The sequence below is a fragment of the Aptenodytes patagonicus genome, chromosome 3 (genome assembly GCF_965638725.1).
Source record: "Aptenodytes patagonicus chromosome 3, bAptPat1.pri.cur, whole genome shotgun sequence".
NCBI lineage: Eukaryota > Metazoa > Chordata > Aves > Sphenisciformes > Spheniscidae > Aptenodytes > Aptenodytes patagonicus.
In genome coordinates this window covers 99,616,636-99,640,643 of record NC_134951.1, presented here as the reverse complement: position 1 = coordinate 99,640,643, position 24,008 = coordinate 99,616,636, and the positions used below count along the sequence as shown (strand labels likewise).

The window sequence follows — 24,008 nt, the reverse complement described above, 5'->3', positions numbered from 1 at the left end:
TCTCCAGAGGAAAGGTCCTAGGAAAGAAGTTCTCAATATTTCTGAAGGGGAATCTGTTATCTAGGAAAAGATTATTCAACATAAAGTCTCACATTTGGGAATATGTCTTTTATACATATTCTCCAGGTAGGTCCAATGTACAAGTGCTGAAAGGAAACGGGGTTTCAGCTAACATTCACATGAGCCGAGTAGCTCATGCAGTTAAGCAGTGGGACAGACTGTGACTGCCTCATATGCCTTAAATGAAATCAGCAATACAATGAATCACATTCTTGACAATAATTAGGGAAAAGGAAACCCCCAGAAACCCAGCAGTCATGTTGCAAAAATCAGCCATGATTTATTTTGGGGAAACAGTATCTTCCTCCAATGGATAATTAGGGAGGTAATTAAAGCTCCTTTCAAGAAGACATTAAGTTTAAAATGCCACCGATTATTGGCAGGAAAGAGGGAGGCAGAAAGCAAAGAAAACCAAGAGGTGGTACCTAGTACTACTGTGGGGTCAGGAAGCTTATGGGAGAAAGGCAAGTCAGCAGAGGAACGAGCCCTTCTGGTAATCTTGAAGGACGCACTTCGATCCTTTCTTTTGATCACACAGACAACAGGGCCAAGATCCCTCCACTTACAGTCCCCCTCCTGCCCATCAGATTCCCTGCAGGGCTGTTCCTCTGCCATCCTCCTCAGTCCACACTCCCCGTGCCACCTGTGCTCCCTGCCGAAATGCCAGCAACAGGAACGTGGTTCCTAGTGGGTACTGCCAGCTCTCCCCAGTTGCGGAGGGGGGAGAAGATGACAGAGGCAATCAGAACTGAGGTCTTTCACATACAACTTAATTCTGTGTTTCACGGTTTTTAGAGATTTTATCTGAAAATCCTTAACTCTTCACTTCCAAGTGGTCAGAGATTTGTACCTATTGAACATGACCATCTGGAAGCAAGCACTAAACACTAGCTGACTTTTTGTTAATTGTTTTGAATAATAAAATAGGAAAAGTCTGAAGACAGAACACTATAATGTGCTGATCGCAATTAGACTGAAGTTCTCTGAAAACAAATGATTTATTCACCATATTCAGAAAGCAAGCCACATATCCCAAATACGCAAAAATCAGCTTCAGTAAGTGTACTCTGTTAAAAGATGATACCACGTTGTGTAGTAGTGGGTTTGGATTTACATCAAGAACTGGGAAAAATACCCATGCGGCAAAAGCTGGTTCAAAGTGTACTCTAGGAAATTTGAGTTTTCATAACTGTTGAGTAAATGTGCCTTTCTATACTCACTGCATTTGCTGCCAAGACAAATTCTAATTAACTCACTGTAACTACTGTTTGTCAGGTTTGGTAATTAATACCCAGTTAGAATGGATACAGTCGAACAGCTAAAGCTCAACTTCGAGTTTAAAGAAAAACCCTCCATGACCTGCGCATGTGACTACATTTAAGGATAAATTGGCAGAAGTCTCAGACTTGTCAGATAATTTTTAAATTTGATGCAGTCAGTAACTTTGAAGCACTTTTCTTCTGCAAGAGCTATTTCATTCCAAAGAGAGAGTCTGTGGAATTAAGCATGTTTAACAACAGAGAAACTACTGCTTCAACTGTGATTTCCCAGCAACTCTGTATTTAATTGTTGTTGTTTTTTTAAAGCAGTATTTAACAACAGCACATTATCCATCAAACCACAATTCACTTAGCCCCAGACAAACTCCAAGTTAAAGTTTCCCTACGTGTAAATTTTACAACTCGGGTAGGACCTGATTTTTTTGTTGCATTTTCAAGAAATACCTAGTTAGGAATTTTTTACTTGAACATTTAACCCCAGTTACCAGACCCTCCTGCTTGCTCTATTACTGCCATATCACAAGCCATAGAATTTTTAAGAGATGACACTGGTCATCTAATTTTACGGAAAACATTTCAAGGTGTTCAAGCTGGCCCTACAGTTGGCCCACACAGTTCTTTAGAACAAAAGGTCCTACATAAAAAACCCTAAAGTTTCCTATTAATTCTTAGGTATGAAAAAAATCCTGCCACCTGTGACAGACACAGTTCAGTACTAACATGGATTGATTCTGTTCAGCAGGCTTCCTTTCTCCTACAAAAACATTTCAGGAAAGGAAGATGAAATCTGCTGTGTGTGCTCTGATGTCTTGGGGAAATATCTGAGAAAGGCACTTCAGTACTGCACCAGGGATGTCAGAATGGCAATAAAAATACCCTCCAACCCCCCAAACCGTAAGAACAACATAGGCAATAGAAAAGCCAAAAACATTTGACGTATCAAAAGAAAAGTAAGAGTTTTTGTAAAACTAAAATGAATTTCAGTAGCAAAGTAAACACAATCTAAGAAAATAATTAAAAAAAAAAAATCCCTATTGCAAATACAGGGGAAGATTTCAAAAGGCCTAGCTAGTAACTGAGATGACAGTAATTTTCAATGCCATTAGCAGAATTAGTTTTGACTAATCAAAAGTGCTTCTGACAATCGCACTGTACAAAGACACAAGTCTAAACATATGGGCAACAGTAAAGAACCAAGAACACCTTTATGAATAATACTGTCTGATGTCATAAAGAAAAATTACTTCGTTCCCTTTTTCCTTCATTATCACTCTTTGTAGGAGGGTAAACACACCTAGAAGCAGTGATACCACACTAAAAATGCTGAAGAGGATATTTTAGAGAGTACAGCTTTACAACGGTACTTAGAAATGCCTGTGTTGAAACAGGGATTGTTACAATGAAATATGGTATACTCATAGCATATGACAACATAACATGAAACAGAATTGTATGTTTTATTAGAGTAGCCTGAAATAAGCTATATGTACACAAGTGAAAAAATGCAACACCTTAATGGTAAGATTTGTATCTAATGGAAACAAATGTGTTTAAAACTACTGAAATTTCTGTAGACCATTCCACTCTAGTCAGAAGTATGTAGAGGAAGGGAGTTGGAGAGGGCTGTCTTGAATCACGTTTCCATTTTCTTTTGTAATTTCTTATTAATTCTGTTTTCTATACATATTTTTCAACTGTACAAGAAAATCCTTTAAGGGGTAAAGTACTTGATGTATCATGTAAAAATACTCCCTCCACCGTCAGGTTACAGAACCTTATACATACAGGCTGACACTCTGAGAGAAACCTGACAAAGCCTCCAGGAAGACACAAACCCTTCCCAATGTTCAACTCTTAAGTTTTGCTCTGAGACTCGAGGCAACGCTGAGCTCTGGATTGCCACAAAGTATACATCAGACCAAAACCTGCCCCTTATCTCCTATACAGAGAAACTGGTACCTCATTACCTAGCAACAAAATCAGTCCCACCGAACTGCCTCAAGTATTTCATACCTCAGTGATTAGGTCTAATTGCTTAGTCTCTTAGCTGAAAGAAAACCATCTTAAAAATCTCACTAATTGAACCATTTAAGGACAGCATTAACATACCCAGCATTAAAGCACCATTTAGATGATGGACACATAATCTTAGTTCTTCCACAACTATTTTCACTAATTGTTCTGCATCAGCTTCAGAAAAAAAAAAGGAACAGCTGGTACAGTTGAACACCCAGGATATAAGTACAAATCAATCTGTTTTGACTGTCATTCCCAGTCTACCCTGATCTCCTCTGAAGCTGTAAGCAGGCCATCAGAAGGTGGCTGCGGCAAAACAGATGATTTTTAGGACACAGGAAGAGTTGCAAAGCAGAGCTAGACTGGAAATCAGGTTACAGTACTGACTACAGTTTCAGAAGATTTGGATGATGGGGACACGGCACATACAGCAGGCAGGAGATATCACTGACTCACTGGCCAGGCATTGCGTAGAGGCATGACCAAACTAGGCTTAATGGAAGAGAAAGCCCTGCAAAGCAACAGTCATTCTTGCTTCCCATGTCTGCAAAGATGCTCTGGGATTTGAGGAAGTCATGGACTGTCTTGGCTGTCTACTAACAATGCTACTGAAATCATCAACTCAGATGAATAAGCACATTTTAATATGCCAAATAGAAGACCTTCTTTCTTCTGTCTTCTACAAAGACTGACATTTAAAAGGCCTAAACATGACCACTCATTTAGAGACTGTACTCATAATGACTTTGGAACAGCAGGCTTCAACTGGTGATGTGCACTCAGCAGTATGGCATGCCAACTTCAAAGGTGAAGCCCTTCACAGCACCCCTGCATCTCAAACGTAGTGAGAGACAGTACCTGGCAGTAAACAGATAATATTCTATGGTTTTCCTCCTCCAACTCCCAGCAGAAAGAACAGGTAAAAGATAGGAAACACCTTAAAGCAAATACACGTGTTTAATTTTCTCTTCTATTTTTTCTCCATCAGTGAAAAACATACAGAAACATTCAAAGTCTAAGAGTTCAGACCAGGTTCTTGTTATTCTCCCCTGCCCGTATGAGAAGGTTAAACAGTCACCGAACTCTGCATACCACCCTCAGTCACGAAGAACCCTCTGGCACAGCTCCCAGACCAGTAAAAAACGACCATTTCAGTCCCCAAAGCATGGAGCCTGATCCATTTAAGCAAAACAAGTTCTACTGACAGCTGGTTTTCTTAGCATATTCACGTCCGCGTATTTATCAGAGAAAAGTCCTCCAGGACAACAGTGTTTATTGCAGGATTATTTCTGTGAATCCAGGAACACAGCATTCACTGAGCAACAGTGTTTCCACCCTGCTATCTTTCTGTCTTAAAACGTGAACCAAGACAAACCCATTTTTATTTTCTTTAGCATGGATGACTCATGAAGGAAAAAAAAATACATACATTAAATTTTTTCTTTTTTTTTTTTTAAAAAAAAACCCCTTCTGATCCACATTCATGTGTAGTACGCTGACACACATTTTAAGCATTAATATAGAAATTAGCTCTTCAATCTCGCACTGACTCCTTGGATTTAGAGTCTAGTGACTTTTAATAAACGGAAGCCAAAGGTATGATGGATATTTTTATTACAGATTTCCTTTCCATATGAATATCTAGTATACTTTCACTAGAAAGAAAATTTTGAGCAAGATGCTTTCTACCGACAGGTTTAGAGACATTATGAATAATGCGTGGAAATGCGACAGACGTGTAACGGGTAAATATCCCAGCAGCTCCTCGTTGTGCAGAGGAGGGCAGAAGCAGCCTCAGAATACGTCTGTGCCTACCTAGCAGCAGGAGGGGGTCAGGTGGATGGGCCAGTGAGGGGCCTCAGGTACTGACACTGCTCAGCTCTCTGACCCTCTCCCCAAAGCACAGCAGCCGTCAGCGGGGGGGATGAAGAGCATCCTGTGGCCAGCCCCATGCCCCGAGGTGGGAGGAGGAGCAGGACGAGCTGGGGACACACACTCACGGATGCTGACAAGCACCATCCTCTCAAGTTGGGTGGTCAGTCTGTGGGGTTTCCCAGCTTACCACCTCCTCCAGAAGCGTGCAGAAATTTGTTTTTATGAGACTACAGTTACGATGGTAGTTTTTAAACAAAACACATATCATAAATAGCCCATGTTTCATTTTAACTTAATGTAATTTTTGAAATCATTAAAAGCGACTGTTATTGGCATCTATCTGCTCATTGATGCAGTGCAATAAAGAATAAGAATTCTTAAAATTATAAAATGAAAGCTTAAGTAATTGATTTCAAATTAAGGAAACATTAACTAGAAATTGCTGTTAATATGTTTTGAACAATTAGTATTTAAAGGAATGTTTTTAAATTAGCAAGTTTTAATGAAAGAATTAAACCAGGTATAGTTATGAATAATTATTGCTGATATTTTATAAACTAACACAAATGCTTCCCATCCCTAAGTGTGGGGTTGTTTTTTTACTGTAAGAACTGGACTTGACACTCTTGCAGCCAGACACCCCGCCATGCAAGTCAATGGAACACCAATACTGACTCAAATGGGCTACAATACTTCTCTACTGCATTTTTACCCCCTGCTTTAAATATGTGAGCTTTTTCAAGCCAACCAATGTACTAACGTCTTAGCCCCAAAGCATTAAAAGTAGACATTTCCCTCATTTTGCAAACCTCTCTTCCAGAGTCTATGACAAAGAGCAGTCAAAGTCTTACTGGTATTATGTTTACCATCCATCTAAGAATAGAGCAAATGTGATTTACAATAACCCTTCAAAGAAAAAAACACTATATTCATATTGCTAGGGCTCATATTCACTGACAAGATCTGTGGGTATGTATCATTTTTAGAAAATGCAATGTGGGAATGCATGTTTATATGGTAGAGTACAAAAGCAATGAAACCTCTTGGGAAAGCAGGAGATAACTCACGTTACACAAACAAGCCCTTTGCTCTTATTCTCTACAAAGCTGAAACATTTCTATCTGAAAATGTTTTTTCATACGTCAGGAAAATGCTATTCTTGTTTGCTCGTTCTTCCTAAGGTGAACAGAGTTTAGTATTAGCAAAATAATTGTGGGAATTTGGTATTTTTCCTGTTTTGTTGAGTACTTGGGAATGTTATGTTGGGAACTGTCAATTACTACTTACTCCACCTCAAAATCTGCTGCATGAAAAAAAATACACTGGTAATTTGCTTACACGGCTTTTGTAGATGCAATTACTGTTAGCAGCAGGAAAGAACTTTTATAAGCAGAACACAATTCAAATGTAACATGCCATGGCCTCAAGTCATTAAACTAATCCTCAGGGCTTCTTGAGGCTTTTTGTACTTTTGGCAAAAAGTATAAAGAAGTACGCATTGTTGCTTCAGTTCCCAAACATTGGAAAGTTAAATATCTAGACTGTCAGCCTCTGCTAAACAGAGCAGAGACTGGTTTTGGGAAGGAACAAGAGACAAATATATCTTTGCTATTAAAGCGCAATTGAACAAACATTGAAAGCATACCCATACATTTTTTCATGGCACATAAAAAGTAGCCAGTAGAATAAAGGAAGGTGCAACAGCTCACAAGCAACTCTGGTATTATGGGTTACCAGTATCTAGACACTGTGATGAATACCTTACAAATGCACTAGGACAGACTGAGTTAGATGAGTGAAGTATCTCAACTCTGATACGCAAATAACGTGACAAGGTGTGGCATGGAACTCCACGGTGTACTGGCATGATTTTAACATGACTACATAAGCTATACATGACAAAGCCATAAATACGTCAGACATGTCAGATATGTACTAACACCACCCAAATATCTTTCTGCTATATTGTTCTACATCACACATCTAAAATCAGATATTCTTTAGGGCACCCACAGAAAATCCAATACTTTTAGGAAGACAAAGTGTTCTTTTGTATTGCTATTCCGCCTGGTATCAAGAGGTTAACATCTTTCTAAAGATACTATTGAAAGTGGGAAAATAAGCAATGTATTCATTGGCACATGGGTCATTTAGACAGACATACCTGGGTGGCCTGAAATACACTTAAGAATCAACATGTGATTAGAGCTGAAAATACAATGGAAACTAGTGACAGCCCATTTGCTTTTAACAGCAGCTGAGCAGAAGAATCCTTTGGAACATGGAAGGATAATTGCATGTTTGACTACAATTATTCTCTCAACTAATGTTGACAAAAAGTAGTGAATTAATAAAAAATATGAAAATGTAAAAGCTGCTAAATATATTCTGTGTGTGTTTGCATGTGCGTGTGTAACCTACATTTTCTTAAATAAAATATCTGGGAAGTCTCATGCCTTTACCTAAATCAAATCTTGGTTTTTGTTTTTTAAATTGCATCCAACAGTTTATCCAGACCAATGCCCTGTTGAGCAAAATGTCAAGATACCACGTTCCTTCACTCACACAAACTTTATCACTGAGTTGTTATAAAACTGTGGTAAGTCAGTATTTCCCATCTTTTCTTCTCTACCCAGAAGTGTCATCGCCAGTTCAGAGGAAAGTCACTGCAGTATTAACCAGAAAAACAAAGCATCACTGAAACAATGCTAGACCAGCTTGACTGTTGTATACCTGAACAGTCTAATGTAGTTACTTTTTAGAACCAGATGTTACAAGACTGAGATACTGAAGGGAAGGAGGAGCATTAAGACATTCTTAATTCCAGAAATGGAAGAAGAGAAATTTAATGAAAGCAGACTGATTCTAATCCTCACCCTTCCATTTTAGGAGTAGAAATTCATTTCTCTGCAAATCTGTTTGCCAACTGGTAAACAGATCAGTAAGGTTCAACAATCTTAAAACAAAATATTCACATATTCTCCTGAAAAAAGTAACTTACTAAAGCTGCAAATTCCTAAAACACAGTTAATAAAGCCCTTTAGCTTCTACAACAATACTTTATTCAAATGTATGATATTCATACAGAGAACTTACCTTCCCAAAAGGAAAAGAAATTAAAGATTCCCCCCCCAAAAAAGCTATCAGTGTGCTGTACCGTAGGAGGCACTCCAAATATACTGCTACAGGAAAACACAGCATAGTTTTCATAGATTATGATGCTACAAGAATACCACATGTAGCCAGTGATGACTTTTCTTCATCCATGTGTGATCCAGCTATAGATACAGAACTAGCTGAAAGAAGATCTGTCATTTCTCCACCACACACACACTTGCAGTAATCATTATGACTTTAAGCCATTTAAAGCAATAGCATGTTATCACCTAGCCAACATTTCTCACATATATCAGGAAAAAAATGAAAAGCTCAGAGATTAAATAGAATGAACACTCCAGAAAAAAACCGTCTCACTCACTGTTCGATACGTGGGGAGAGATACAGCTTAGGAAAAACCTGAGTAGCTTCTGCATCCTCAAAACTAACGGAGAGAAGTGCAACATCTTCTCCAGGATCTTCATTCACATCCTGTACACAAAAAATAATAAATATAAAATGGCAAATAACAAACTGAGTACTTATAAGCTTACAGATAACAACTAAGTCAAATACCAATTTATTTAGGAGACGCTTAAACAATGAATCTAAAGCATAACCATTGAAAAATAGGTTGCAAATTTATTCTTTCTTACTATATTAGTACTTAAAAGATATTCTGCTGCGCTTAATTTCCTTTGAAGTATCAAAATAAAATTACTGTGTTAGCAAGTGTACAGTAGTGTAGCTCTTCTTCAGTTAGCTGAACTACATATTTCAGTAAAGATGCATATTTCATTTTTAAGAATTCTTGGTTTAACACTAACATCAGATGCAAATGCGAAAGCATTTTAAAAAATGTTATAATATCACTGAGTTATGACCACAGATTTTATATTTGTTATTTTTCAAAGTAGTATATGGTCCAAAATTTCTGCTGTACTCAGCTCCTACTTCTCTTGTGGATGAAAAATGTTTTTGCAATCAGAAATTTGCATCTAGAAGTAATGTCCCCAAGTTTCCTGCAAATTAAACCCATGCATTACTTTCAGCAAAGACTGCATACTCCATAAAAGCTACTGTAAGAAAAAAAAAAAAATCCATGCTAAATACCATGACAGTCAATCTTAATGCATTCTCAGTTTAAGCTTTCTTTGTATCAGAACAATCAGCTACAGTTTTGGGATCAGGTAGAACAAATTGTTTCTGGTTAGGACCTGACATGTCTCCAATTCATAAATCACATACAGTACAAACAAGTGTATTTCTGCTACATGCAACTTCATTTAAGCTCTTGACTTCTAGTTAGAAAGCAATGAGTTAGCAGTGCAGTCACCTTCATCGACAGCAAGTAATATGGTGCCACTTGCTCACAAAGAAGTCCTTTAACGTGTTTGTGCATATGTACATAGCAACTTGCCAAGATGCATTAGTTTTTATCCGTTTTGGAAAAATACGAGAGGAAATAGATAACCCAGCAGATATGTGCTCAAAGCAAGATCAACATGGCGCAGTGTGCCCTGGCATGCTCTGTCCCACAAGCAGCTGTGAGGAAGGAACATGCAAACCGCTTAAACATTGTTAGGAGATCCTGCCCTATCTGGGAAGAAAAAGTGACTGCTGAGTGGTTTCAGGAAGACAATCTCGTGCCATTTGAAGCTTTGGCAGGATTGAAACCATTAACGTCCAGAGAGACTAGCTGCATACCAGCTATTATGTGCAGAACACAACATGCCAAGAAACTTAGTGATAAGCTGCAGGGAAGAACAAGTCTTAAAAAAGCCTAATTGTCTTAGATGAAAAATGAGACAGAGCTGACAGTGTTTTCTTAAATTCTGCCTTGGTGTGCAGCCTACTTCTGACAGCTGAAAGAAAAGTGTACTCTTCGAAATGCCTATAAAATGGTCAGGAGCACACTTAGGCTGGAAATCAGAACATGGTTTTAACCTGAAGTTGCAGGACAACGCTCTATATGAGTGGTGAGGACAAAAGCTAGCTGCTGTCCTGTTGGCGTAGGATCAGTTTATGGACGGGATTATATGACATGGTTGCCTGCAACAGCAACGGACAGGACCTCGTGACCCACAATGTTCCCTTCAGCGTTACGTTTCCAAGTGGTATTATCATCTACAGTAGAAGAACCAGCATGGATTACAAAACCTTTTTCAACGAGACAAACGACAACAAAAAATACCCAAGAGTGCAATTGCCCTGGAACCGTTTCCCCAGTATTTCACATATTTCCATCATTAAAGAAAACATTTAAGTAAGGAACGGCTTTCACTCTTGAAGCTGAGTATGGCATTAACTGGCTTTTTCCCATTAATTTGCTAATTGTCAATCAAACGAAAAGAACTATTAAGACAGATTAAGCAGTAATGCTAATGATGAAAAAGATTTTATTTTAATGGGCATTCTTCAAGAGATGACAAGTACATATAATACATTCACTTACGTACGTATACAGTTCTTCCGAGACCATATTCTTTTGTTTGTAATTCTTTTCAAATAGTTTGTTTTTACAGAATGGAACCTACATGCATTTCACGAGCTACATGGACAAAACCAAATGTGTTTAATCTTGCATTTAGTGTTAGTGCTTAAGTTGATGTGCACACACAGATTGACACCATGCATAAGACCAGTTTCTAGAATACCATCCAGGTGCTCACCAATCAAAGAAAATCAAAACAAGGAAAAAAAAAACAACCCCAAAACAGATTAGGTGAACACCACTACAGCATCCATTAACCCATACAGTAATATTATATTTTCTACACTCACTAGTGGCTTCTTTAATATGAAGACTCATGCCAGGGAAAAAAAAAACACACAACAACATAAATCATCACGGTATCTTTGCATGTTAAGCTGCAATAAGCTGATATGTGCAGCAAGAGCAATAAACTGAGACGTGATATTTTTCATCTACAAAAATAACACACAACAAACACTACTGCAACTACTGTTGCCAGCACAGCACTGCATTACGTTCATACAGCTACAGTCCAATACAAGTTTGAGTACAAAAATTGGCATTCTTTAACTACCACTTTTCAAATGGGTGCATATTTTTGGCCCACATACCTGAGAAATTCTAACTTAAAAAAAGATGCAAAAAATCAGCACTCCTGTAGGTTTTAAAAAGATGTAATGCAGTAACACCATGAAGCTGCTCAACCTTATTGCTCAGGTGGCCACAGATTTACGATTAAGTCCCTTTGTATCTGACACCATACTGTTTATTCCTTTCAGACTTTGTTACTTTTATTTATGCAAGAATCTGCTTGGTGGAACTGCATTCAACCCTGGTATGCCTATTACAACTGCCGTTTATAAAACTAAACCAAAACCACATGTCTTACAGATAAACTGTGGAAAGCTTTTCAACTAACAGACATTTTGATGTTGTCTGTGCCAATCACAACTTAACTCCTTCAGTGGTCTCTCTCCTGGTCATCTCTACAAACCTGTTAGTGACTAGGTGAGATGATGGATCCTTATATTACCAGGCAACGACATTTTCCCCAGAACAGGGGCTGAGATCCTTCCATTACACCAAAGCGTCCAAAGGCAAAGGTTGTTTTAATGCTTCTTATCAAACTCCGCCCAGGCAGTGTCTTCCCCTTTCCCATTTCTGCATGCGTATTTCTCTCAAAGAACAGGCCAGATTTAAACAGAGCAGCAAAGCAAAAATCACCTCTATTTTTATTTTTCAGTTGGCTTCAAAAGAGAGAGTGACATCCAATTGCTTTGGCAATATTATTCCCTTTTAGGAAAAAAAGAGGCTGTTTAACTAAAGTCACAACACATTTTTTAAGTAGCCGTGTTCCTTCTCATAATTTGTATTTAACTCACAACACTTAATGTTAGAGGATTTTACTAAAAAAGATTAATTTTATATTTAAGAAAAACTGATTTTGTAAAAATTAAGAATGGCAATTTTCTATAAACGTTAGCATCCACGGTTAGAACTGCCACATTAAAGTACCATTTTATACTCTCAGAACTTTTTCCACACAAGACTCTACAGAAGGTATTATTAAAATGAACTTCCACTGAATGGAGAGCACATCCTGGGCCACAGGAATTTTGGGGTTTAAAAAGTGAATGTTTGTAAAAATGTTTGAAATCATTAGTTAAGCATGTGATAATGCACACCTATTAGTTTTCCCACAACACTCATGCTTGATAGTAAAAAAACCCCTCTAGCGCACTGCAAAAGATCCAACATAGATTTTCATGGTGTCTTTCTGCCACCTATCACGTATTTCTTTCCTAAAAAACAATCTTTTCCTCATTTCAGAAAATGTCCATTCAAATCAAACAGGAAAAAAAATGGATACACCATTTAACACTGAAAATAAATAGTTTTCTTTCTCAAGAACTGCAAGGGGTTTCCTATGTTTACAGAATACTTTGCACAGTGTGAACTGATCCTTGACTAAACCTCCAAAGTGCTGTGGAAATGCAGAATATACATAGTAAAGCAATGTGATGAGAAAGGAACAAAATAAAAAAAAAAAAACCCTAAAGATTTTCAACCCATAGGCTTTTTTTCTATTGCAGAGCTTCCAGCAACAACTTACAAGAATAAATAAAACTTTTCACAAAGAAAAGCACAAAGAGAAAGCTCATGGTATTTTACTCTAAATTACCCTTTGTCTACTTAGCCAGTGCAGATGAAAGGTTCATTAAGTATGTATTCTGAAACTCAAGAACAAGAGGCCGTGTAAAAATACAAATGCAGCACAGAACAGATGAAAATAAAAGTTTGAAGGCATTTAGAAATTTTTTTCCTCAAAAAATTTCAGGAAAAGACTTCAGGTATCACAAGTCTCCAAAGTAAAACTTAAAATCCTACTTATAATTGTATCAGCACTGTCTAAACGACCATTTGTTAGTTTTCATTCACAGTCTAAATTTACATTCAAACGCATGCTTCAATGTTTACAGCTGCTCCCTTTGCAAAATACTTAATCTTTTGACAAAGTTAGTATGAGTTATTTAAGAAAATTATGATCAAAACCACTTTAAACACACCATCCAAACGGCATTGTTTTCTTGTATCCTACCTACTGTAATTGAAAACTGAGAATTTACTGGAACTGACAATTTATTATGAGTCAGATGGTTGATAGCCAGTCCAACCAAAACATCTGCTCCGCACAGTCACAACTGCTATAACCCATTTCCTCTTGTGCCTGGAGTCCAACCAAGTTGTACATTACAGTTCCTTTTCCTTAAAGATGCAGACTCTGGAAAATCAGTTATTACCTTTCCTTAGTTATCAACAAAGAATCACCTTGCGACCTTTGATTAGAGTATTCTTTCAAGAGGAGGTATTTCTCTATTTGGCATGCAAGTGCGATTCCCTGCACCAAACAGCAATGCATAAAGTGGTAAGCGACTGCAGGCCCATCCCAGGCAGTGGCAGGACCTGCCTTTCCATGGAAGACTTGAGAGGTAGGGGACATGGGACTGGGGGAGAAGACCCTGCAATGGGCCAATGTAGAAATTGAGGACCTGGGATTAGGAATCCGGTTTAGTGACATTAACTGTAAAGCAAGAATGAGAGGAGAAGAAATTTAGAATTTGGTAGAAAGGATGGGAAAGGTTGTGTGGGAAGAGTACTGGCATGCTTTGGGGAGGACAAACAGCTTCTGGCCTGGGGGATGGTAGGAAATGAGACAAGGGAGCTGGGCTTCTGGTACAAACTTAACAGTCCTACTACAAGTACAAATAGCAACTGGTTTGGGGATAAAAGCGAGGTAAGGAAGAGCACACAAACTGTTCAACCTACTGGATGTTCCTTTGGGTAAGGAGATGCCACACAGACAACTGATGTTGCAGAAGCCTCCAAACTGTATGGTCAGGCCAAATCTGCCTCAGGAGCTTCCCAGCCCCAGCTGATCATTCCTACCTCTTCCTGGAGGTTTCTGACCTCTCGGCTCTCACAACTGCTCAATAATTGTCTCTGTGGTATGACTGTAATTGAGGGGACGGAAACCTCTAGCAAACGGGGAGGGGAAGGGATCGCTTAAAATAATATAAGCGAAGGATAAACCCAATTTACAACTTGTGCGATGCGATGGAGGTCGGGAGGAAGGTGGAATAGAAAGGCAGAATATGGATGAGAACACGGAGGACTGAGTCAGCGCTGATCTTAGCATCTGCAGCCAGCTTATGACAACTGGAAGTCTTAACAGACACTTACTTGGCTGTGGTACCTCTCAGCCCTACCAAGTCAGTCAGCTTCACAGGAATTGAGTGTGAAATTTGTATTTCAGGATCATTTCTGGAGAAAAAAGGTCTCCAGAGGAGAAATACATGAGAATAATATACATTCAGAAAGGTAATTTATCTTAGGGTCAAACTTAACCCATGTAATTTTGCATGATACATACCTGTAATGGAACCATACTTATTAACAACTGATCAGAGAAGTGAACAACAGAATTTGTTTTTAAAGCTGAAATGTGAATTGCAGCAGAGAAGAATACACAACACTGTTTACCTCATTAGTACTAATGAGCTACTTGCATCAGAACTGCTAGCCAAGTTTGGCCTTTTCCCTCCGAATGACAGCATGCAATAACGTGAAAAACAACTGTCAAATAAAGCACAAGCAACTCGTACCCTTACCGTGTAGCAGTTTCACTAGCCAGCTTTGATACAAGCAGTTACATGTTCTCCCAACCTTTTTCTACATCTAACGTTTTTTAAAAAATAACAAAAGTAGGGGAAAGCAGGCTAAGGAATGTGAAGTGGCAAATGAGACTGAGAAATCTGCTTCACTCTAGGGAGAATATGTAATTATTCCAGGAAATTCTTTCTCCTCTCTTCCAGGAAACCCACCAGGTCTGATCAAGGAGTGCTGATTCTTTAAATAGGATCTTTAATGAAAACAAAGGCAGTTACCTTGCATGCACTGCCCACGGCATCGCAGCATTCCAAACACAGTCCCTCTCCCAAGGTAACGCAGCAAAACACTCGCCTCACTCCGTCTGGGCAAAGAGCGCATCTGAGCCCAGTGTAATTCCTATTTTAAAAGTTACATGAAAAACACAGTCTGGGAACAACTCTGCAGAATCTGAAGAGCTTACTTATAGGACAAGATACTGAGTTTTCTTCATTAAGACAAATTTAAATAAATAAGTATCTACTAAACATTAAAAAAGTATCAGCAAGACCTCCAAATACACCATTGGGCATCAATAATTGAACATGAAAACAAACAGTATTTTCTTTAAGTGTGAGTAACATCCCAGGGTTTGGTTTGGTTTTGTTTTCAGACTCACATATAAATATATTTTGCTTCTCTAAGACAAAAACTTGAGATATGTTTTGTCTACGCCATTTTCTTTTATTATGGTCATGGTAATTTACCACTACTCTCACAATATGAGTGACTGTCAGAGTTAGGTAAAGAATGCTGTTAGGAAAAGCAAAAGAAAAAACAAATGGTTAAAAAGAAAGAATAACATTCTTGTCCATGAAAATACATGTTAGATTCATAACTTTCAAGATTAATGTAATTTAAGTGGATAAAAGTTAATTTATTTTGACAGCAGAAAAAGTTGTGGTGACACTTTCACCACAACAAGACTGTTTGCTTAGGTCTGAAAAACACAATCTCAGGAAAAAAGGCAGCTTTCTTCAAAGGTCAAAAACATGTTTTTGTAAGTTTGGGACTCAAATTTGAAATAAATAATCTAGGTGTGGCACAGTCTAACATTAATATTGGGTGCAGTCTAAAATTAGTATTTCTGAACTGATTCCAAGTGAGCTAAAATGTATATAAAATGAGTACGTAGAAACAAGATACAAAGTACATTTGCAAGAGAGGATCATTCCATCATATTGACTGAATCTTTCTAAGTCCTCACCGAACAACTGTATTTATTAGCTATGTTTTTATGACACTACAGTAGGGGATATTTTATATTTTTAAAAGAGACTGATAGTAAGATGCTCATGATCTTAAATTTCAATTTGTTCAATGAAACTTAAGCACAAGCGCATTAGCTCTACCTGCTCTAATATCAGGTGTCACATTCAGATTAAAATAAGATTAAAAGCCAAAATTTACATAGTTTGGAATGTCTCTGCAACAAATTAGAAAAAAACCCCACAAAATAGGGAAAAACAACATTAGGAATCTAGATTGCTGGGAGGTAGTCTCAGACCTGACTTTTCCATACATTCACAAAAAAGTGCTTTTGTTTCCGGGGACCCCAATTTATCCAACACTACAGAGTGCTGCTTAGTTTTTGTTTTGTTTACTTCTAACCTAATTTCTAAGCAGACCGGATAAGTTTTAATAAAACACTACAGTTTTACCATTAAAAAAGTACGTTAACCTGAAAGATGCCCCTATTACTCTGATGAAGTTTTGTAGGCAGGAAAGAGATTCCAACACCACCATTTCTTTCCTAAAACCTCAAGCAAAGCAATCACCCATCTCCGCCATCACCAGCTGATAATGGGATGCACAAAATGCTTAGAGACTTCAAAGCTTAGTTTTTATAGGTCACCCTGCCTGTTCTTAAACAGCGAGCAGCAGTTGCATCCACTCAGACCAAGCCAATGTTGCCATGTCTTGACAAACAACTTTTTGTCTTTAAATCAACAGCACCACAAAAACAGTCTTCAAAAATCCCGATCTTATTTCTACTACCAACAAATATTGCAATAAGGTACTTCGCTGGAATCAGTAGTGCTACTGGCAGAAAAAAAGGATAGCACAACCTGAGCAACAGTGTGAGAATCCAGCTGAAATCTTAAGACTGAAAATTTAAATGTTTCCTTATAAGCACATATCCTGAATAAATGACTGTTTAAAGCGTAGCTGTAAACAATGATCAATTTTTTTACAAAAAGGTTGTATGTATGGTAAATACGCTCTGAGTGCCGTAAAAAGTTGTGTTAGAAAGTTATGGGTAAACAGCAAACGACGGACAAGTAGTATTAAAACTACTACTTGGAGACTAATAACACCAGCATCCTAAATCAGGAATCATTTGGTAACAGCAAGGCAGAGAGAGTGAAGGAGGAGGCAGCTTTACTTAGTTCACCTGGGCTTTGCATATTAGTGACAGACATGCTGATTCTGGGCAAACACTACATTCGGTTGTACGTATTTACATACGTGTCTTCAGTGCATGGAGGACTCATTTTCACCAGTGTTTTAGATGTTTGCTATTCAGAATTTTCATTTGAAATGATCAATAATGGAGATTCAACATTTATGTAGTGATATAATTAATTCTAGGACTGTCAGGGTTCAGGCACTCTCTGATTTCCTTGCCATGTGCCAAGATATTTCCTTGCTAACAACAGTCACTAAAAGACATTTCTTTCACACTTATCTCTGCATTGCTATCTACTTTTTACACTTTGAATACTGAGAACTGTACAAAGAACTAAAAACATAGATCAATATCCACCCTTTAAAGGACCCTCATGTTCAAAGACCGTGGAGACAACTTTTTTTTTAATTTTTATATATATATATAGTCTATATATGTATATAGTCTGAATTACTTGAAACAATATAAAGTGGATTTACAGTATTTCTAAATGTAAAAATATACTTTCGGCACTCTCAGAAACAAGCAAATAGAAATAAAAAGAAAACACAAAATACTTTCCATTTAGATAACTTATGACAGGTCACCTCCATGTAGTAGTTTCTTTCTCTATAAATCTCCCAAAGCTACCAAGCCGCTTCCTCAACATGTAGTTACGATCCATTTTTTAATGTAAGCCCTATGTTTTTAAGCTTGCTTTCCCAGATAAAGATCTGGGGACACGTGCAACTTGGAATTCAAATGCTTCACAAGGATTTCACTGAGACTCGAATCTCTCCAGCTACCTCTTCAGATGACTGGACTATAATTTATTCAGAAAGCAGTATTTGCATTCTTCTCCCCCATTTTACTGATTTCCCATCTCTTTAAAAATAGTAATGTCATTGCAGAGGCCAAAGAGCAGTCATCTCATGTTCAGCAGAAAACAAGATCTGCTAATAAATGCCCGAGTACTTCACTAGAGTACAAACAGATCATTAATACAGTTCAAAATAAAATTATTTTCCTGCCAAGCCAACTTTCTAATCACCAAATACAGCTTTTCTATACTTGGATATTTGTATTTTATATATGTAAATTGACAAAACAAACATAATAATTAGTATACAGGGCTCACAACTGAAAGAAGATTCAGAGGTAACAATTATATTTGGGAAGACTGTAATGTATTTATGCAAGTAAGGATCTTAGGTATAGAGCCAAGTCTTAGAAGGACAGCGTGACACTAACGAGAGTATTTTTTTAAAGCTAATGAAATGGCTCATTGATACAATTAATAAATCTCACAAGAAAAAAAGAGTAAAAGTTAAAATACAGTGAAAGAGAGACATCTATGATAAGTATTTCTGTAACCATGTTGTGGTTGGAAGTCAGCATAAGCGTTTATTTTTTTAAATCAATCCAGCTTTTTAAGAAAAGCTTTCTCCCCCGCTCTCCACATATCCTTATATGTTCCTGGTTCAGTGAATATCTCTGCAGAATCAGAAATACTATAGATTACATGGGTCACAACAAGAATGCCAGAGTAAAGCCATATTCTGAGACAGATCTTCAGTGAACCAGGAAGTACCAACAAGATTTCACAGATGAAAAAGTGAATAATCAAGGTGTAAGCTAAAAACAAGCAACGTTACACTTGCTCAGTGCTCTTTCACCACTGCAGCTTATTATTGCTGACCTGATTTAAAAATATGAAATATTTTCTTTTAAAAGGTGTAAATATTAAAATTATTAACTGCTATGAGTTTAGTCTAATGCTGTTTCCTGAGAACAACACGAATGTTTCTTATTAAAGTCCACAGCACTTTTGATTCACAAACTGTTTATTATGAATTCCCATTTCAAGTGTATATTTCTTTTTGATATAATTCTATTATCCCTTTGTCCCATTATTACATTTATGTCTACAGGATCTTAAAAGAGTATGTGTCTGTGTGGGGCATCTTCTGCTTTGTACAAAGAATATGCAAGTTGGAGCATCCTGTCCCCTTAAGCCCTATTTACAAACATTCACCATTCCAACAAACAACGTGCTTGGTGTAATTGTGCACACAAGTGTATATGTGTACAGATGTCACAAAGAGCAAGAACCATCACTGTTAAAAAAAAAAAGTTCTTCCAGTAAGAAGAGAAACACAGCTTTTTTTTCCTCGCATTTGTGTGAAGGTGGATCCTGCTACAGGTGTTAAGCAGGATGCTGGAATGAGGGATGAAAGCTGTATTAGTCAAAAACGATTACGACATTGGTCTTTCAGAGTTCACAGCTGCACTGGTATATAAATCAGGTGCATAATGTGAGGAAAAATTCACAGGGATAGTCTCTGTTCTATATATAATGAAAAAAGTCACATTCTGTGACATTCTCTGTCAAGAGAGGTCTCTGGGAACTGATAGTGTGAGACTAACTCTTGTACTTCAGCATACTGCTCAAGTTAAGGTTGACTCATCTGTTGTTGTTTACCTTGCCCAAGACGGGATTTAAACACAGGGTGTCCAGCTCAGATGTGGTCCCAATGAATTAAAGTGGTAGTTGCTAGAATAATACATCATGTATTTCCAGATGAAAGACTGGTTCCATCACTGAGATTTCCCTGACTACTGACTCGGAAAAGATCACCCGATCTTTCCCTGTATTTGTTCCATTAGTGCATCCATCACGAACTTGGGATAAAGAATTTGGAGAAGTATTGTTAAACTCTCTTACAGCATCTGGAGCTGTGTTTTAATGAAAAAGATGCAGGTTCAAAGGCTACTAATATTGATACTGCCCTTGAATTTGCAAAGTCTTTCCTGACACCTTCTCTCTCATATCATCTGTTCAAAGGTTCAAGGGATAATTTTCTGTAAATCTAATCCAACTTTTAATGCTCTCACAAGGCCTGAAATTACTTGCACATGCTCAACAGCTTCAGCACAGCATCCCAGCACGCGCAAATCAACAGAGCAGAACACCCTCTCTTCTTGGTCCGATATTCAGCTTCCTGTCCATAAAATTGAGCATTATGTTCTTCGGCAAGGAGGACGACGTCATCACACACAAGCAACATTTGAATTGTGACACCAGAGTTTGAACTGCAAGTTTCTTACCCTGTCCTATAGGAGACAGCATTCAATAGTTTTATTCCCCCCCCCCCCTTTTTTCCCCTCCTTTTTCTTTTAAACAGTGAATTTTAGAAATTAAAGACTAAATTCTTTTCAGAAGTTTCCTGAAATAATGCAGGTTTGATGTTCAAACTTCGCAACTGATGGGATTTGCTGGACGGTTATTCACTGGGTTCCACCCTGCTGTTGTGAACAGTTAGAGTGAACTGACAGATGACAGTTACTGTTCTACTTCCCACTTCTTCGTGAACCTCAGTTCCCCTACCGGCATGAGTTTCAAAAGGATGTAGTCCTTAGTTTATGTGGCATATCTACACCTATAGTGGGGCCCACTATGACAAAATATTAGGAATTTAAAAAAGAGCTTAATAAAAGTACAGGTTTGGAAATCACTTTAAAAATAAAATAGCATAAGAAAACCAAAGTAACTGCCAGCTAAAAACCCAAGAAGCCAACGCTTAAGATGACATCGTAAAAAAACCCAGATTAAAACTGGTGATGTTTAAATAGCAATATTTAAACTCCTATGTACATTAGCAAGTTCCAAGTCCAAAACCATCAAGCCTCTTATACTAAGAAGCCACTTAGAAAACATTTGTGTTTATCAGTGACAAAATTGTAGTCAATAGCATTTTAAAGGATCAAGGGAGAGGGAAGAGTCAAGTCACATGCATTCTGGGAATTCTCTAAAATTGCCAAATTCAGGTCAATTTTTCTAACTCATCTTTCCACCCTCAGCAACTTCCTTTTTGCAAGCCTATGTAAAGTTGCTTCTACCATCTTGCTATCTCATGTGCAAAATTTCCTTTTTTACTTTATGGTGTTTATCTACAAATAAAATGTGTCTCATTTTTTACCTCCATGGTCCAAACATAATGTTAGAAGCCTATCCTATCTTGCTATTTTCTGAATATTAAGAAGAGTTGAAATTTTGGCCCGCTGTTCTCACTTTGTATGCTGCACCTCCACGGCAGTCACAGAAGAAAACCATCTACATGCACATCCTGCCTCAACCCCCACAACCACCCAATGCATCAATTTCTACTTCTTTGGAAATAGAATAAAATACTATGGAATGAGAAATGTCAATGAAAATATTTTAAGTTAGATATCACATCTAGCTTCAAATAAAAAGGTTGAGAAACACTGCTTTAACCATAAACATAGTTTATGTTTTAGCCATGAGATAAAGCTGTCTAAAAGTCCACTCTAATTAAGACTGAATACATTAAACAAAACCACTAACTAGTGGCAATATGTTCCTTTTAAGATCTAACAGGAGACTCCGACTCTTTGTAGTCATAATTGAAATAGCATACAATGAACCAACATCACATAGGGAATCCCAGAAACAGTTCTAATGTAAGGTCTTGTAACGTATTAGGGAATATGAAAACTTACCAAGTAAAACTGTGAGCGTAGTAACAGAAATGGGCTGTGTATTTCAACAAAAAAATTAGGAGCTATCCATGGAGCATGTGAATATTTTTTTTTTGTCATCACAATAAAAGGAACTGCTAGGCATCGATACTGAAATCCAACACCATCTGATGTTTATTTTACAGCTATGCAGGCAACGGACCTTCCTTTGTATTAACTTCACAGTACTGCAGACTATATAGCCGTGGGATTAAACTAAAAATTCTGCTAGTGAAGCGATAGCCATATGTTTCTGTTATGTGCAGTTCATTAGCAACATAACTCGTTTAAATGACAATTATAATAGACCCGACTTCTTCAACTAAATCTAAATCTATCTACATTTTCACTGATATTTGTAAAAGCAAGGACAAACGGTGAATTTAATGATTTATTTCAAAAACTGTTATAAATTTATGGTTACACTCAACTTATCTAGGCTTTAAATCCAATAAATGTCACCGTAATCCTAGCATCACTGAAAACAGTAAATCCAGGAAAACAAATCGGTCTTTAACTAGAAATACAACCTTAACTCAGACTGGTTTAATTTTATAATCTAAGTACAGCTCCATAGAGTTACATACACTGGGAATAGATCCTCAGTCTTAGTTCTGCTGAGTACTTCTTTCAAAGGTGTACATGTTTGCTACAATAAATTTTATAGTATTTTGCTTAGATTCGTTTCAAACAATTCAAGAAATAGCACTAACTGCAACCCATGGTAAAGTGCCCCACAGCTGAGTATGTTAAAAGATACTATTTCAAGAGAAGATATGCCAATTTATTAATCTTCACCTTCCTTTGCACAATGTTATCATCACGATAAGCTCCTTAGATATACCCATGGCATATGCAGGTGCACATACATATATGTATGTATACAGATTCTTTTAAAAGTTATGCTCTAGTTACCAGATGGTCACTGCAGTAATTAGCTTAAATGAAACAGAAATGAAGATCCTTCTACCCTCTCCTTTTTTTGCTGCTTCATTTGGTATCCACACTACAGTCTTGCCAACTTCTGACCTTTCAGTCCAGACAGTTACTCATGTCCCATTAACTATGAAACTCAAGACTTTTCCCTCCCCATACAGCATCGTTAACTGCTTGGTCTGCAACAGAAACTACTCCTCCTCTACTTATACTCAGCATCACAGCAATGTCCAGAAAGCTGTCTAGATCAAGCCTTCATTTCTCTTGACAGGTCCCCAGACTCTCTGAGTAATATTAAATAGAATTGTTAAATATTCTTTAGAAATAACCACTGTCCTGGCTCCCTGTGAGCACATGCTTTTTAGCCCCTATACTCTAAGTCAATCAATATGAAAACTTCTAGGGTCTTCCAGTTTTCCAACAGGTCTACTTCTGAAACTGCTTTTCAGCTGAGCTTTAACACTCTCCCAGTTTTATCAAGGGCAATATTTATACTTACATAAAAAGAAACTTTCAATATTTTCCTTCGCCTCTCTGAAGAAATTATGCCATCTCCTTTTGTCTTCCTCCACGTTCAATTCCTCACTATCCTAAATTAACTAAAGGACTTCATAAAGGTTTTTTGTTTGGTTTGTGGGTTGGATTTTTTAATTTTTTTAAAATTTTATTTCCACGGCACACGTGATCTTTCTGGGAACAGAAGCTTCAATTGCTTGAGTCCCTTCAGCCTGAAATACAAGCTGGTTACTTAAACACATCTGTCTTGGTTTTTACTCAGAACAACTGCACTTACTTGACACTAGTTTGTCTTAAGACTACCCTGTGTCCAAACAGATGTGCTTATGGTAAGTGGTTTGTTTTTAATAAATACAGAACAGATATCCTTTTCCACTAGGACTAGTCAACACCTACAGATTTGTGTCTATTTTCTTCCTCCAAAACTTTTATTTCATTTATTCTGAGAGCAGTTTAAATCCCACTGCATTAATCAAGGATAGAGTGTTCCCACATTAAGAAATGTTCTCTGCAAGTATTTTCGTATCTATGAAATTGGTTTCCAAGATGCTTTACATTAAAACTTTAATCTTCACAAGATTACTATAATTATTAGTTGCACTGTAATAACTGGTTT

General features: G+C 37.4%; 1 protein-coding gene across 2 annotated transcripts in view; it reads right to left on the bottom strand.

Moving 5' to 3' along the window:
• The window catches only part of BABAM2 (BRISC and BRCA1 A complex member 2), a 181,664-nt gene that overhangs the window by 72,734 nt on the left and 84,922 nt on the right, over positions 1–24,008 (bottom strand). For both annotated transcript variants that reach the window (XM_076334393.1, XM_076334394.1), the window contains exon 8: positions 8,710–8,819. In XM_076334393.1, coding sequence (XP_076190508.1) covers positions 8,710–8,819 — 110 coding nt within the window. The remainder of the gene's footprint in view (positions 1–8,709; positions 8,820–24,008) is intronic.